Below are 17,748 nucleotides of genomic sequence, written 5' to 3'. Positions count from 1 at the left end.
TAATAACACAATTGTAAATTGTATCTTTAAAAGATCTACTGATGTTTTTTTTAACTTGGGCAGCATTAAATACAAAATACCAGCACAAAAGGCAGACAACCTTTAGAAAATAGAAATTATTTGTTTTTCTCATTTTTTTACTTTTTTAAATTTATCTTTTATTATATGAAAATTCTTAATAAATATAAATAATAATTAAAAAGAAAAATTAAATGATTAAACCCTGTTTGATGGAGAGAAGTTTAAATAACATTGGCCATAATTATAACTGAAATTTATGATGTTATTACTTTTTGATGTGTAACAATTAATTGCTTCCATTGATAGACACATAGTGAATAATATTAAGAATTAGTACTATCATGATATTTATGAATTCTGTCACCAAATCCAGAGCTATTTACAGCTATTATGTAACAGCTGTTACAACAGGCTTCGTGAAAGTTCTATTGTGAAAATTTAAATCACAGCTAAAGGTCTATCATTTTTTTTAAAAAAAAAATCAATATAATGCAGTGACAATCTAGATCTGGGATAGAAATTTCAAATGACACTTTGAAAACAGCAGAACAATAAGTATACATTATAAATAAACATAAGCATAAGCAAAATCCAGTAAAGTACCTCAAGCAAAAATAGCAAAGAGTATGAACTTACTTTTCTAATTTACATCAACAAGATTATGACATGTCTTAAACTTCAGCACTTGCAATCTTATTTACCCAAAGGATTGATCCTTTTCAATATATCAAAATAGTGATTTTGTATCTCATTCTCTAGTACCAACATAGCAATAAATCATTCTTTCTGTCAAATTATTAGATGTTCGACATTTACTTCTTCTCTGACACACAACATTCTGTTCTCTAATTGGATCCTCAAGGCCAGTCATTGACATCTGACATAATTTTACAAAGCTTCTACTCTTTGGAGACCTTCCTTTCCACATCATCTTTACATAATTTGATTTTTTTTAAATAGATGGCCAAAGTTTAGGAGACAAAGAAGTTGATTTGTTACTCTCTCTCTCTCTCTCCCCCTCTCCCCTGAATTGTTTAAAAAAATATTTAGACTTCATCCAGTTTTTCCTTAAATGAGTGATGTAGAACCTGAAGGTCTAGAGTAGACACTGGGCTTGTTTAAAAATTGGTATTATTTTATTATAGTTAGTGTGAAATCTTTGGGAAGCAATCACATTAACTGTATTTATCTGCAGATGAATTTCTTACTTTAAATTAAATTAAAAGTAGGCATCTTTTTCCCAACATTATGACCTCACCTACATTTCAGAGTGCAGACCTTAACACATCCCACAAAGGCCAACTACAGCCCTTCCTCCTTCAAAAGCATCTGAATATCCTTGCCTTAAATCATTGAAGATTTTCTTACGCTTTGCTTTCTTTGTCTTTTCTATTCCCATTGAAGCAATCAATACATATATATTTCAAAATGATCGCTTTCTCTACAAAATATTTTCTTGTTCTCTTTGACTTAGTTAACAATTGCTGTAAGAGAATTTTATTTGTCTAAACCATTGTTCCTACCATTATAAAGACTATGAATACCACAAAAGGAATAGCTTGGTCATTGGAGATTTTACATTTAATTTTTCTCTCTTTATGTATTAATGGGCTTAACTTTCCTTCTCTCTTTTGTGCCTCTAATGATATATAAAATCCTATGATATTATTTCCAAGCTTTAAAAGAAAAGTCTGTCTTTGATATAGCTTTTGCTCCCAATGCCTTTTTCTATGGCTTTCCCGATCATGGAATGTTACATATTAGTAACAAAAAGCTGGGATGCAATTATTATCTTCTGAATATGTTCCAGCTTTGATGATATTCTCAAGATAAGATGATATACAGAGATAACATTCTCTGCCTCCTACAGTCCTACTCCCCCTTTAACCAATGCCCAAGTGACTGGGCATTGACTGGGCATTGACGTGGCTGTGACTTTGTGTCCAAAGGCTAAAGCATAATAAAACAAAGCTTTTTTTTTTTTGAAGGTCAAAACACACTCCAAATACATTTCAGTCTGGATTTTTATTTCTTTTTGTAATCAGCTATGATCAACAGATTTTTACTCTAAGTAAAAATGTGTGTGTCTGTGTATGTGAGTGAATATACACATACATACACACATACATATGATTTTATTAGCTGTCAGGTTTCATAGAGGGCCATTTTACTTTCAGATTTCATACACTTATATTTTGCCATTACAATAGCTTATATCAGGGGTGAAATTCAGCAGGTTCTGGAGAACCCATAGCAGAAATTTTGAGTAGTTCAGAGATTCGGCAAATACCACCTCTGGCTGGCCCCAGAGTGGGGTGGGAATGGAGATTTTGCAATATCCTTCCCCCAGGAGTAGGGAGGGAATGGGGACTTTGCAGTATCCTTCCTCTGGAGTGGGGTGGAAATGGAGATTTTGCAGTATCCTTCCCCTGCCACCCCCACCAAGCCAGCCCACCAAGCCACACCATGCCTACCAAGCCACGCTCACAGAACCGATAGTAAAAAAATTTCAATTCCACCACTGGCTTATATATATATATATAAGCTGTATATCTGGATGATTCCTAGTTATTATGATTATGAGATCCTTTTTGTTTCCAGAGAAGCCATTGCAAAGTATATTCTGATTGATCAAGTGGCACAACCTTTACATTGATCCACCACATGATTGAGTCTTAATTTTGTGATCCTGGCAGAATTTAATGCTAAATATCCAATTACGAGCAGCTTTGAATGTCATGCCTCCCTATTGACTAAATACCTGTTTTAATTTGTATATATGGTCTGACACAATTAGTTGGCCACATGCTAAATATGGATCATATTTGGGCAGACTGGTGCTTGCAAGGTGGCAGAGTTGTGTGTGACTGTTTTCATGAACAGATCACTCTCTAGTTGGCTTTAGATTAGCAGTTCATATAAACACTCATCCAGATATCTGCCTATGGAGATTCTCGGTCATCTGGAATGTTAAACATCTTGGATGAGAAACAAAATGTTTTCAAGCAAAACAAGAAAGTCCAATTGCCTTTTGAAACAAAGTTTTGAGAACGTTGACAAACTAGAGAGTAACCAGAGGCAGGGCAACTAAAATACCCAGAGGCAGGTAGGATGTTGAGGAGCCTGTAGAGAAAAATATATGAGGAAGTTTTGGAGGTACTACTGAATATGTTTTTCCTGAGGAAAGAAAGTCTATGGAGAAAGAGTAATATCTGAACAGCTATTATGTAGAAAAACAGACAGAATTATTCAGAGTTTTTCTAGAAGACAGGGAATGGAACAAGCACAATTAAAATGTTCATGAAGTCTCTAAGAATTGCTTTGTGACAAAGTAGAAACAGGACTGACCAAGGAGCCTGAGATGCTCTAAATGAGAAGAGCAGTTAAGATAACATTTCAGGTGATTATGGTGATTCCATCTTTGTGCATCGAAAGAATTCAGATCAATGTAGAGACAAAGAACCCCCCCCAAAAAAAAATATGAAAAAAGATCCAGTGTCCAGAGTGCATTTTTTTTCCAGAAAGCACTCAATAAATACCTGAAGATTGGAAGAAATCTAAAACTACATATAAAGGATACCATGTTAACTTAAGACACAAAACATATTTAGAGAGGAAGAAACGAGGGTTGTCTTTTTATAAATTAATTGCCTAGAAGTTAACAAAATCAGGGATATGCAATAAAAATGAAAAAGGAAGTAGATATAAATTTTAAATAAATAAATATTTTTATCTGGTGAAAATGAAACTTGCTTTGAAAGTAGATAAAGAAAGCTAAGCAAGACAACCTCCAGCAGAGTTAAAAGAAGTGATGAAATTATTTGAGATGAAACTGAAATGGATGCTGGAAGAAATATTTTAGGATTGAATAAATAATATTAATATTACTGTCCAAGAAAAGATTAATAAAAAGGCATAAATGGTAGGAGAATATTGAAAACAGATCTACAAAAATAAATGGTGTAATTGGAGAACTATGTAAATATAAATGCAGTTTGTCGCAGTGTGGCACAGTGTGAGTACTGTAACTGTGCCCTTATTCATCAGAAAAATGTTGCTAAGATTCTTCTGTATAAAGGGAAGTTAGTAAGAATAAATACATAAACCACAGAGAATTAATTTGTTAAATATGCAAAGGAAGAAGCTTCTGGAATTACATGATAATGAGCAAATTTGGGAAGCTATGTTGGAACAGTAAGAAATAGTAAGCGCAATGGTTAGAATGCAGTACTGCAGCTACTTCTGCTGACTGCTAGTAGTCCAACAGTTTGATTATTACCGGCTCAAGGTTGACTCAGCCATCTTTCCAAGGTTAGTAACATGAAGACTCAGATTGTTGGGGCAATATGCTGACTCTGTAAACTGCATAGAGAGGGCTGTAAAGCACTGTGAAGCGATATATAAGTCTAAGTGCTTTGCTATTGCTTTTCTGTACTTTGCATAAGGGAATAATATCAATGGGGCTAGCATGATGGGTGCATCTTTATGCATGCAGATAAATACCTGCAGTCTTGCCAAAATGAAATAGCAATGCTAAATGGTATGCTGCTATGATAACATCAGAATATTTCATTATAATTTAAAAAAATAATACTTCATTAAGAATTAAAAAAGAACTTTTGAATCTAAATCCTAATCCACTGTCTGTTGTTGTCCACCAGCAGCCTGCGGAATTGGCAGCGGAGTCGGACAGTGAGGAGGCTGGGGAGGACAATGGGCCAGTCCTGGAGTCTGGGGAAGACCCGGATGAGGGCTCTGCATTGGAGGCAGAGATGGGGCCAGGGCTATCTGGGAGTGATGCATGGAATCTGGAGCTTCCAGAGTTAGACAGCAGAGAGACAGAGGAACAGGAGGAGTCTGTTCCTAGTCCGCGCATGCACAGAGCTGCCAGAAGGCAAGAACAGCTAAAGCAAAAGGGATGACTCGGGAGTAAGGCCAGGAGATGATTGGCCCCTCCCATAAGGATTAAAAGAGCAGCAAAGGCTCTTGGGCTCTTTGTAGGAAAGCAACATTGCTAAATCTGTTTCCAGTCAGCATCTCTTGTTTCTGAACTTTGTGGGGCTTTGCCAAGAAAGGCCTTTGGCAGGGTACCAAAGAAGATAAAGGTTTGTGATAAGCCTGAAGGACTTATTCTGAAAGACTTGGTTTGCAATTAATTTGGACTAAGCTGGGAATGAAGTAATTCTCAGCTGTTATAATAAAATAGGTTTGGGACTAATTGTGTCTTGTAATGACTAAGTGAGCCTAGGTCACAACACAATTGTGTTGGAGCCTTGGTGGTGCAGCGGACTAAAGTGCTATTAAGTAGCACTTAGCTGCCAGCTGTCTGCAATTACTGCGAGTTCAAATCTCACCAGGCTCAAGGTTGACTCAGCCTTCCATCCTTCCGAGGTAGGTAAAATGAGGACCCAGATTGTGGGGGCAATAACCTGACTTTGTAAAAAAAAAAAAAAAAGAACACCACTTAGGGGTGGCCGAAAGCCCTACTAAGCAGGTATATACAAAAGTATGAAGGCTATTGCTTAATGCATTGTAAGCCGCCCTGAGTCTCTGGAGAAGGCGGCATATAAATAGAACAAACAAACAAACAAACAAATAAATAAATAAATAAATAAATAAATAAACAAATAAATAAATAAATAAATAAATAAATAGTAATTTGGTACAATTAAAGTGCAGGTATAGGAAAACACAAATCCATATTTGCATTTACTTCTAATTTCCTATCATGATATGGCAGATGTACATGATATGGCAATGTACACAAACAAAATCTCTCTCTCCCTCTCTCTCCCTCTCCCTCCCTCTCTCTCTCTCTCTCACACACACACACACCTGGTGTCCAAAATACTGGCATTCTGCAAACATTAAAATTCATGACCTATAGCTAAGAAAGGTTTGCCTGAATAATCACATTTTTGGGAGAATTGTGTATATAATGCATTGCCATCTTCCTAAAGACTAGTCATGTGATACCCAAACAATGGACAATTTGAAGATCACATGACTTCATCACCAGCCCAGCAGTGCAGCAGCCACTAATAGCACTGAAGAGCCACAACTTTCCCAGATTTTGGACATATTTTGTAAGTTAGCCAATTTGAGATACCATGGTTTAAAAATGATTGTCCTATGTTATATCATTTCACCCAGTTAAAGGTCATGACAAGTTGACAGTTTAGTAGTAGGTAGATAAAATTCCAACCTCTTCCAAAGCTACTAGAAACATAACTTGCAATATCATTAGGGAGGGGAAATCATGGGAGAGGCTAATATTGGTGTGATGCAGGTCAAGGATTTGGATCAAGAGTATCCCTACTGTATTATCAAAAAGGACAAAATGGTAGCCTCAATGACACAATGAAAGATCCAGCGAATTTAATGTGTATTACATTCTCTCTCTCTCTCTCTCTCTCTCTCTCTCTCTCTCTCTCTCTCTCTCTCTCCCTCCCTCCCTCCCTCCCTCCCTCCGTGTGAATGAGCAAGAGAAACAGAAAGAAAGAGACAGAGAACCCTAAACATGTTTAGACATTTTGAATAGAATCCCAGGCATGTGACAGGCTAAATAAAAGCAGCTGATTCCTTCAATGAATGTCATGTGGAATGGAAATTATTATAATTCACAATACTTTTTTAGAAAAGAAAAGGAAATATCATTCTCCAAATTAGCAGTGTAATGTTATCCACAGGTGCTGGCTGTAGCCTCTATCTGCAAATATCCAGGCTTTTAAATGCATAGGATTTCCATGCATTCTGGGACCCTACATTACATATCGGGGTCAGGACCATAAGTAAGGCATCACAATCCCATTCTGTATGCTTCAGTTCACACAATGTACACAAGATGAAGACCAAAGACAACATATTAGATTGTAGTAAATCAATGTTTGAAGAGTTAAAGTATGTAAGAGTTTATTTGATTTTTTTAAAAAAATATTGGTATATGTATGCAGCGACAGGTAGATTAAAAAGAGAAAAGTGGAAAAAAGAATATTCTATGCATTCTACCATAAAACTGAGCAGACTTCAGGAGCAGCAATATCAGTGGGAAACCTATGGTTCTTCTGGGGTTTGATACCTTTGTTCTAGTGAGGCAAATGAATTTTCCTGAACTCATGATAATAATAATATAAATAATGATGATAATAATAAAAAATACAACAGATTCAGCATGCAGGGATGGGAAGAGAAAACGGTCACAGGAAATCACAGGCTTTTCCAGAAATAAAAGATCTCTGGTACAATAAGGAACAACAACCCTATTCTTCTCTGATTCTATCAGAAAGGACTCCAACATTCACACCACCAAATGAAATTTCTGTTTCTTCCATGTCTCTGACTTCAAGTGGTCATAGTCCAACTGGGCCAGGTGGGAACTGGATCAGAGCAGTGGTGGAATTCAATTTTTTAAACTACTGGTTCTATGGATGTGGCTTGGTGGGCATGGCTTGGTAGACATGGCAGGGAAAATCTCCATTCCCACTCTACTCCAGGGGAATCTCCATTCCCACCCCACTCTGGGGCCAGCCAGACGTGATATTTGCTGGTTCTCCAAGCTACTCAAAATTTCTGCTACCAGTTCTCCAGAACCTGTCAGAACCTGCTGAATAGCACCCCTGGATCAGAGACATGGTATCTTGTTAGGTTTCTCCAGTAGATATCATGGACAGTCTTTGGCACATCAAAAGCTGTGATAACAAGGTTCTTAATAATTTATTCAGATGACTAGGCTTCTGGATGGCAGCAAATGTGAGAATGGCAGGGAGGGTCAACATGAGACTGGGCAGTTTCTGCAGCTTGTGCAATTATGGAAAGTGAAGCTTAGAGCCAATTATCTTCTCCTACCAGCGTAGTATTTATTTGGAGAAGCAAAAGTCATGCCAGTCATTTCCTCAACAGGCAAACTTTCCTGGTCGTGCTTATGCTCTTAGATTCCCCAGGTTGAGGCTCTAAGTACTTTATAGATGATTAGCATTGTTTGCAGTTTCCTGGTTTGTTTTTGTGCCTTGCAGAAGCCTGTAACCAGTCCATGAGGGTATAAGAAGAGCTGCTAAGCAGAAGGGAAACAAGGCAGAAATTGGCCAATTAGCTAACCTGCTAAAATGACATGTAGTCTCCTTTGCTGTCTTGGGGACCTACTCATTCAACTGATTAGGAAAACCGAAGTAAGGACCTTACCTTATAACTACATAGGAGGATTGCGATAGCAACAATGTCAATAAAGTAGAATACAAAATTTCTCAGTTCAAAAAGTCACTCGGCACAGAGCTCTTCAGATGCAGGTTCAGCTACAACAGTAAATTCTCTTGTCATAGTAAAATATAAATTATGCCCTTTTCTGTTTTCTCATGCAACCAAGCAAGAAGTGATATCCAAACAAGGGTTATGGCTTTACAAATAACTGCTACACTGGTCAACTAATTTCAATCAAGGACACTTTTTTCATTTTTTATCCTTCCCTCTCCGATATACTGAGTCACCGTTGTGAATACATTAAATGTATTTTCATTCCAGTCCTTTTCATATGAAACCTTATAGACCTCTTTCAACGCAGTTGCTAATAGAGACTGATCAAGACACTTCAGTTGTCTCATTTTTAATTTAACTACAGGTAGTTTCTTGACTTATGACCACAATTGAGCCCAAAATTTCTGTTGTTAAGTGAGACATTTGTTAGGTGAGTTTTGCCCCATTTTATGACTTTTCTTGCCACAGTTGTTAAGTGAATTACTGCACTCGCTAAGTTAGTAACCTAGTTATTAAGTGAATATGGCTTCCCCATTGACTTTGCTTGTCAGAAGGTCGCAAAAGGGATCATATGACCTTTGGAAACAGCAATGATCATAAGTATATGACCATCATAAGAAACCAGTTGCCAAGTGTCTAAATTTTGATCATATGATCATGGAGATGCTATGAAGGTCGTAAGTGTGAAAAATTGTTGCAAGTCACTTTTTCCAGTGCTGTTATAACTTTGAACAGTCACTAAATGTATTGTTGTAAGTTGAAGACTATCTGTATTTTAATATTTGCTTAGAAAGTTACAGAAAAATCCTCCGCATAAAAAAATAAACATAGCATCTGCTTGTGTCTGAATAACTGAACAGTATATAAATTGGATTACATATTTAGTTTTTTATTTTCTTAACTTTTTAAAAAAAGACTTCTTTCCTAAGAAATTCAAGTTAGGAATATATTGGAAGATTAATGTCTGGGGTCTTTTGGTATTATTTTATTATTTTGCAGGGTATTTTAAATGAAGCATGTGGTGGATATTTATGATCCTAGTATCAGGAGAGGTGCATAAGATATTAAATTGGAATAATGCCAGAGTGCAAGAGAAGGTCTGAAAATGCAATATACTGAGTATTGACTCAGAAATAAGAGAAATTTCCTTTCCATGCAGTGTTGTGAAAGGACCATTTACTCTTGCTCAAATTCCTTTTTTCAATCTACATAATAAGGATATCAGCAAAATTCAGTATTGTATTAGAATAAATGCTGCGGAGGCCTCATCTGAGGCTCATAGGACTGTAGCCTTAATAAAACTAGCTGGTTTGGGTATGCTTTGGCTTTTTAACTTATGGAAGACAAACAAAATATGAGTGCCCTAAGTACCTTATACCAGTGAAATTCAATTTTTTTTACTACTGGTTCTGTGGGCGTGGCTTGGTGGGCGTGGTGTGGCTTGGTGGGCATGGCAGGGGAAGAATACTGCAAAATCTCCATTCCCTCCCCACTCCAGGGGAAGGATACTGCAAAATCTCCATTCCCTCCCCACTCCTGGGGAAAGGATATTGCAAAATCTCCATTCCCATCCCACTCTGGGGCCAGCCAGAGGTGGTATTTTCTGGTTCTCTGAACTACTCAAAATTTTCGCTACCGGTTCTCCAGAACCTGTCAGAATCTGCTGGATTTCACCCCTGCCTTATACTGAATGAATGACCCTGAGTTGGGAGTTGCTAAGGTTTTGTCCTACAAAACATGCTATACTACAGGGGTGTCACACTGGTGGCCCAGGGACTAGATGCGTCACACACAAGCCAAGCCCACCCCAGCTCCACGAAGGGAAAAAAACATCATGAAATATCATGTGAAGGCAATGTGACACTGCAAATTTGACACCCATGCTATAGAAATATACTTGCGGTAGTATGGAGCCTTCCATTTCAGTTTGTAAAATCTATTTGGCAGCAATGTGCAATATTGTAAGAAAAAAAAAACATATCTTTTCCTATCATTGGTTTTTTTTCATAGTAGACATTTGAGAAAGCAGAGTAGGCAGGCATCAAGTTTGACCTCTGTATAACCTCTGCTTTTACTATTTACATAAAGTATTTATTTATATTTATTGATATATCACATTTAGAAACATCCCATTTTTTTCACCTTTTAAGTTATTCCTTTGTAATTAATCCCAATATACAAGAGATCTCTAACATGGCATTCGTGGCATTCCAATACAGATGTGGATATTGCCCCCTTTTGCCTGAATGATCCTAACTCATTCACTGTTATCATTTCCTTTTGATTTAAAGGAGGTAAATGAAAAATAAATCTGCTGCAGTGCAATGCATCAGTATCAAATGTTACCAAGCTCCATGCAGGACATTTTTAGTAGATGTAGCTATAAACATATCTTAAATATGACAGATAAATAAGAGAAAAAGAAAAAAGAAAAAAGAAAGGCATTTTGAGAGAAAAGGTCTGCTCACAGTCATGCCTTAGTCACTTCCCATTTAGATTGTTGTAATAAAGCTCTGGAGCTGTCTTTGAAAAGGATTTGGAAGCTTCAGGTGGTACAAAATGCAGCACTGTGGCAAGTTACAGGTGCAGGTCATTTGGCACATGTGACAACACTGCTCTGGGAGCTGCAATGGCTTTAGTATGCTTCCAGGTGCAATTCAGGGTGCTGGTAATTACCTTTAAAACCTTTCATGGCTTCAGTCCAAGTTACTTAGTGGACTGTCTTTAGATCCAGCAGGAGAGCATGCTCTGAGTCCTGTCCACTAGAGAATTCCATGTACTGGGACCCAGGAAGGTGATTTTTTCTAGCATGGCAGTTGCCCTCTGGAATAGCATCCCTCCTGAGATTAAATTTATATTGCCCCTGCTGGGCTTTCATCAGTCATTTGAAAACATGGCTTTGCTTTCCATCCAGAGCAGAGGTGAGTTTCACCAGGTTCTGACCAGTTCTGGAGAACCAGAAGTGGAAATTTTGAGTAGTTCGGAGAACCGGTAGTAAAAATTCTGACTGGCCCCGTCCCCATCTATTCTCTGCCTCCCGAGTCCCAGCTGATCGGGAGGAAATGGGGATTTTGCAGTAACCTTCCCCTGGAGTGGGAAGGGAATGGAGTTTTTACAGTATCCTTCCCCTGTCACACCCACCAAGCCAAGCCATGCCCACAAACCCATGCCACGCCCACCAAGCCACACCCACAGAACCGGTAGTAGAAAAATTTGAAACCCACCACTGATCCAGAGGCCCTGGCAGTATTGGAGAGCCTGCCTTATGGCTGATTTGGATTAAGATATGAATGTGCTTGGCAGGTATTCTATGTCATTGATATTGTTCCCCCCTAAATTTATTAATTTTATCCCAATTTTATTTTGTTTGCAGTTGTTAGCCTTCTAGAGCCATGCATATGGGATGGGCAGCCATATAAATTTACTAAATAAATATTTATTACTCTTTGAATAGAAGCATCTAAAGGGTGGGAACATCTATGTAATATATCAGCAGCCCCTACCTTTTGGGCACCAGGAACCGGTTCCATGGAGGGCAATTTTTCTGCAGGCCTCTGTGTGTGTGTGGTTTTGCATGCTTCTCTGGATCCTGTGGAGTTGGGGGGGGGGACTTTGCTCACTTGCACAGCCTGGTTCCAGGCAGGCTGCAGACCAGGGATTGGGATTGTACATATCAGCAAAACAACTTAAATTCCTGTCCCTGTTCCTAGCATATTTTTGTTGTCACTCAGCTGTGAGGGCCCAGGGTCTTCTGGGAAGGGGAAGCTGCCTCAGTTATCCTGACATATGGGGTGTGAAAATAGTTACTTAATTTCTGATATTGTTCATAATAATACTCATTATATCTATCCAAACCTAAAATCGAGACTTTATGTGTTTCTTCACTTGAACAGTTCTTGGTTTTTCATTTAAAATCTCAGTGTTGCTTACAATGTGAACTCAAAACAATACAAATTAAAGTCACTGCCAAGAAACCAAGAAGCAAACCAATAAAAGCAGCAGAAATTGAATTAAACAAACAAAATGAGTAACCAGACAGTTTTCTGAAAAGAAAATTCAACCAGGGGTATGTGCAGAGTGCTTTCAGTTGACTGTTAAGTCCTTACCGTAGCCAGTCCTTATTTTGTAAGGCAAGCATTTTCCAAATCAGAAAGCATATTTACTTAGTAGGCTTGAAGGCTCCCTTTTAAGAACAAAATAAACAGTAAAAAATTGAATGCTATATATTGAGTGGAATGTACCATATATTTCAGCTGATGTCTTAAGTCCCTTGACCATAGCTTGCTTGGAATGGAAATAAAATTGAAGTATCAGTTTGCATTGTGCCTTCTACACTGGGAAAGTAAGATGTATAATTGTATTATTTATTGTGCTGGAAAAAATACATGTTAATACAGAAGTCACTCCAGTGCATAGCTTATTAATCATGTGTGTGTGTGTGGGGGGGTTTGCATGGTTGTGGCCTTTTATGAAAACTTTTACCAAAGGCAGAGGAAAATTACACTTCAGCATTCAAGTCAATTGAGAGACAAAATTATTCCACATAAGTGCAAATTTTAATACTGCTGCCATGTTTTATACGTTGATATTACCCATTTGATAGGTTGGGCTTATTTCAGCCACAGGAAAGAAATCATAATGAGGACAATAAAAGAAGTCATTTTTCCCTTGGAAAAACTACTAATTCCAGTTGTGGAATGTCAAGCCATCATTTTTAAATGATGGGGGGGGGACCCACTATTCATTGATGATGACCAAAAATTATTTTCAGGCTCAGATACTTAAGCTTCAAATACTTGTAATGTTTATTCCAGATTTAAAGCTAACCAAAAACTTTTCTACTTTTGACAAATTTACTATGTTATTTATCTATTAAAGATCTCTTAAAGTTACCCTTTCTTTCTCAGCATTGCTAAGGGGCAGGTTCTCCAAGAAAAAATACAAGAGGAAGGAATTTATCTTGCAATGACCTACCGCTTTCAGTATTAGAGGATGACCAGCAGTAAAGTTACAGTAGTGATGGTGAACTATTGGGAGAGCTAAAAAATCGGGTTAAGGATAGGTCGGCAGGGAGAAAATCTGATCTATTATTACTGATCTATTACTATTAAGTCTACTAAGAGTTGACTTAATTGCACATAATCGGTCAATGAAGAAAGCAGATGGATTAGAAAAATTGTGTTTTCCTAAGGGCTATTGTGGATGTCATTTACCACATTTTCCAATATAAATAGTTGCTGACTAGTTGCTGGGGAAGAGTTAAACCACTTCCCTTCTTCTTTCTGACTCTCCTGTTATAATTGTTAGAGAAATTCAAATGAGAGGCAAAGACTTGGGCAAGGGCTTAGAGTTGCATAAAAAGGAAAAAAGGCCAAAGCTGGTCACAACTCCTCCCAGGCAGGTAGGGCAGCTGTTTGCCTTCAGATAAAGCATTTCAGCTGGAGAATTTCACTTCCATTGCCATTTAGCAACAGTGAGCAAGCATACTCAGTGTGCCTTGGGCTTTTATAGCATTTATCCTTTGCTGCTATAATAGTCTTCCTTATGCCTCTCCTATGTTCAGTATGAATCACCTTATTTCTCCTGGCCGGTGATTTATAACATTTTACAGTTCCAGCAGTCAGAGAAGGTGAAATTAAAGGCCTAAGCACGTTTTATGGCATTTTCATAGCGGCTTTTGTTCCAGCCGTCTAATATTTTAAATACAACAAAATTAAGGAAAGTAGAAGAACGGCAAATTCCTCTTCAAGGGAGATTTCATTCATCTCAAACAGCCAGCCGGTTACCGCCACCAGTAAAATTGAAGAGATTTTTTTTTTTCTCAATGGCCGGCTCTTCTCCAGCTCAAGCCTTCCCGATCGATCCTTTGCTCATTTGCATAATGAATTCTTCCGAGGCGGCTATTGGCTGCCGCGAGCCGCGCTCGTGCGTGATGTCAGCACTCGCAGGGTATTGCTCGGGTTGTGGCGGGTAGTTGGAGCCTGTCAAAAATCTTCGCGCAGCGGCGGTCGCGGCCGAAGAGGGAGAAGAAGCGAGGCTGAGTCGCCCAGCAAAACCCGCCTGTAGAGCGGCAAGAAGGGGAGGGGGGGGGGAAGAGTCGCGCCTAGCTGGCCGAGACTCCTCGCTTATGGCTTGTGGCTCACCTAAAAGAGCTTCTCCGTCACCTGCTCCAAGCGAAGGAGAAAGCCCAGCGCAGAAGGAGAAGCAACACGGCTAAAGAAGTCACCCCGCTAGCCGGAGTTGGTTCCCGCTAAAACAAGGTCGCCAGAGGCCGCCTCAGACCACCTTCTCTTTGGGGGCTACCTTCGTTTCAGTCCCGCTAGTAGAAGCCCCGAGAGCGCCCGCTTCGCTGAGGACAGATACGGAGCCAAACGTGAAAAGGGGGCAGCCCGCGGCTTCCTGAGCCGGCTCGCCTGGAGACCAGAGGACGCCGGACGTTAAGGGACGATCCGATAAACGCCCCTCGCCCCTCTTTTCTACAACTCTCATTTCTGGGCAGGGGCTGGAAGATCCCGGAGGAAAAGCTTTAGCCTGCCCCCCCCCCCCCCCGTGGACCCGGCCAAAGGTTCTTTCCGAGGTGGAAAAAGGCCGAACGGGGTTGCTGGCTGCCCCTCTTCCCGAGCATCTGGCCAGCCGGCGTGCAGGAGTTCTTCGGTCCGCTGAAAGAGGCTGGGGCGAGATCGAAGCCAAGAGAGACCCCGCTTCCCCTCCGAGTCCGCTCCTTCCAAGGCAGAGCGCGTCTCGGGGAATAGGACGAGACCTTTAGACGCGCGGCTTGCGAAAGGGGTCCCGGAGTGGCTCTACCGGCGAACCTGGCTTAAAGGGAGGACTGAACTCGGGGGATCGCTGGGACAGGCTGGGGCGGGCGGAAGATATTTTTTTTGTCACCTATCCGCCGCCCCCCCTTCCAGTAACCGCCTGATAACATGAAAGGCGCTGATTTCCCGCCGATCCTTCTGGCTCCTCTCCTTATCTTTGCCACGCAAGTGGGGACTGTGGATGCGGGCAGCCCCTTCTCGGGCTCTCGCTCTGGCGGCCAGCAGCCGCCCCGAGATGCCCCGAGTTTCTCCCGGCAGCAGAGAAAGAGCTTAGCGATGGATTTCATCGTGCCGTCGCTGTTCCGGACCTACCTGAGGGAGCTGGTGCTGGGCGACGGGGGCAGAGGCGAAGCCTTGGGCGGGTTCAAGGCGCACTGCAGCCTGGTGCTGGACTGCCCGCCGCTTTTGCGCGCCGCCAGCTCTTGGCAGCCGAGGAGCGGAGCCTCGGAGCCCGCCGGCCGCGCCAGAGCCCAGTCCAAGGTGCTGAAAGGCGGTGCGGTGCGAAAGCTGCGCCGCGCCAAGCAGCTGGTGCTGGAAGTGGGCGAAGCCAACCTAAGGGACGACTGTGCGTGGCGTTCCGAGGAAGGAGTCGTGGCGACGGCGAGCCGGCTCGAGTTTACCCTCACCGAGGAATTCAGCTGGTGGATCCGCTCCGGGGAAGGCAGGCTGAGAGTTCGGTTGATGCCCGAAAAGAAGGCATCGTTCTTGGGCAGGGAAGGCAGCTTATCAGCGGCCATCAGGGCATCCCGGCCCCGCCTATTTTTCCAGATGGCCACCAGAGGTGAGAGAATAGTTGGCGACTTCCGCAACCTAGATAAAGTCAGCTTCCTCGAGGTTTGGATAAGGGGGTTGCCTACTCTGTCTCTGAGGAAAGTTTGGGAAACGTAGCGGGAGTGAAAATAACAGAGTGGGATTTATCCTCTTTTATGTTAGGAGGATTTCTAGGGTGGATTTCTAAATCTCTGCTCTCATTTATCCCAGATAAAGCGAGCCTTTCCAAATTACTCTAGTTCTTGTAGTATTAATTCAGAAACATCCTTTGGAAAGAGTTTGTGATTTGCTGACATTTTCAAATAGAATCTATTTTTTTTATTTAAAAAAAAATCCATTATACTTTTAATTTTCTGCATTCTACATAGTGATGCTTATCCTGAAAGGGAATTACATAATGAGTATGTAAACTAAATAAAAATTAATTTTCCCATCCCAGTTCAGAGTGCTTAAATGCCTCTTCCTTCTGGTATGTAGCTCTTAGGGGTTTGTTGGAGAGTAATGCACTGCAAGAAGTTAATGTGCTGGTTAATGACTGCAATAAAGTTATTGTAGATCTTAACATGTCAAACAGTACACTATCAATAAACTTTTGTGTTGAGTTAATTGTAAAAAATTGACCACATATAATATTTCTTTCTTCTCTATCATGAAGGAGATTTTCTCCAAGAAGGAACAATAATCTGGAGAAATTCAGTGGAGTTTGGTGGGATTCCTGTCATGTAATTAAGACATGAATAATGTTACTTCTAAGTCAACCTTTGTAACACTCTGATGACCTTTAGATGTGGACTAATCCCCATGTTTCCCAGCCATCACCCATAGGCCATCTTACACATTTGGAGGACATAAGTCTGTTCTAGATCCTATGCAGTTTTGGCAGAAACATGCCACACTGAATTCAGTGAAGCTTATACCCAATTTACTGTCCATAATAAAAATAAATTATTTAAACAGAATTCTCATATAGAGACTGGTAAGGTCTTGAATGCATTTAGCCTGGAAAATGAGATGTGCAGGTTGAGAAAAAAAAAAAACTTCTTATTAACATCCCCTTGAAAAAGTTTCATTTTTTAAAAAAAATACCCAAGAACTATTTTAGACAATGACTCATTAGTAGCAAGTATCATTTCTTTTTAACTGAAATATAAAAGTTATTCATTCAGAATAATATAACTGAGATTCATAATTGCAAAAGCCACCCACTGATTAAATTAAAATTAAGATTTGTCATTGGTCATAAACTGTTCCCATTAATTAACCAATCATAATTAGTATCTTAATATTTTAGTGCAAATAGCTTAAACACATTGCCTACATCAGGAGATTTCTGTAGACTAATAGCCCATTTTTTTAAAAAAATTACAATATGGTTCACTGGAATAGACTTCAGTTTTCAAAACTGATATTATAAAATATTATATTTCAAATTTATGTAATTCTGTGAATTACAAACTAAACTGCTAAAAAAGTACAAGCACTGAGACATAACTAGACTTCATGTAGCATAGCCAGATTTCATTCCTCAGTCTACCATGGTGAGATTTTTTAGAACCATACTATTCAATATTGTTTTTCCTTTCTACATATTGCCAGTGTTTTACCACCTCACCCCAAAGCATTTATATTACCTAATGCTAGGCTGTAAATTTGTTGTGGAGCATGTGATCTTCAGTAATTAGTATTAGGATGGGTACCTTTTGAGGCGTTTGATTAAGGAGAAGGAAACTCGTTGGATAAAGTTTTGCTGGCAAGAGTTAGAATTTACCTGCAATATACTAGCTTCCAATATACTAGCCATGCAACCTATGAATAAACTTAAATCATAGGGAATTGACCTTTCTGGATGGAACTTCACTCCTCTTTTAAGGAATTGACAAACCGTCTCATA

At 39.7% G+C, this 17,748-nt stretch overlaps 1 protein-coding gene across 1 annotated transcript in view; it reads left to right on the top strand.

The window, feature by feature from the left end:
- Nucleotides 1-14,289: 14,289 nt before the first annotated feature.
- The window catches only part of ALK (ALK receptor tyrosine kinase), a 641,419-nt gene continuing 637,960 nt past the window's right edge, over nucleotides 14,290-17,748 (top strand). Inside the window, exon 1 of the mRNA XM_087883123.1 lies at nucleotides 14,290-15,867. Coding sequence (XP_087739249.1) covers nucleotides 15,195-15,867 — 673 coding nt within the window. The 5' untranslated portion in view covers nucleotides 14,290-15,194. The remainder of the gene's footprint in view (nucleotides 15,868-17,748) is intronic.

The sequence above is a fragment of the Pantherophis guttatus genome, chromosome 1 (genome assembly GCF_059756535.1).
Source record: "Pantherophis guttatus breed Tessera chromosome 1, ASM5975653v1, whole genome shotgun sequence".
Classification (NCBI taxonomy): Eukaryota; Metazoa; Chordata; class Lepidosauria; order Squamata; family Colubridae; genus Pantherophis; species Pantherophis guttatus.
This window is presented reverse-complemented; position numbering and strand designations above follow the sequence as displayed.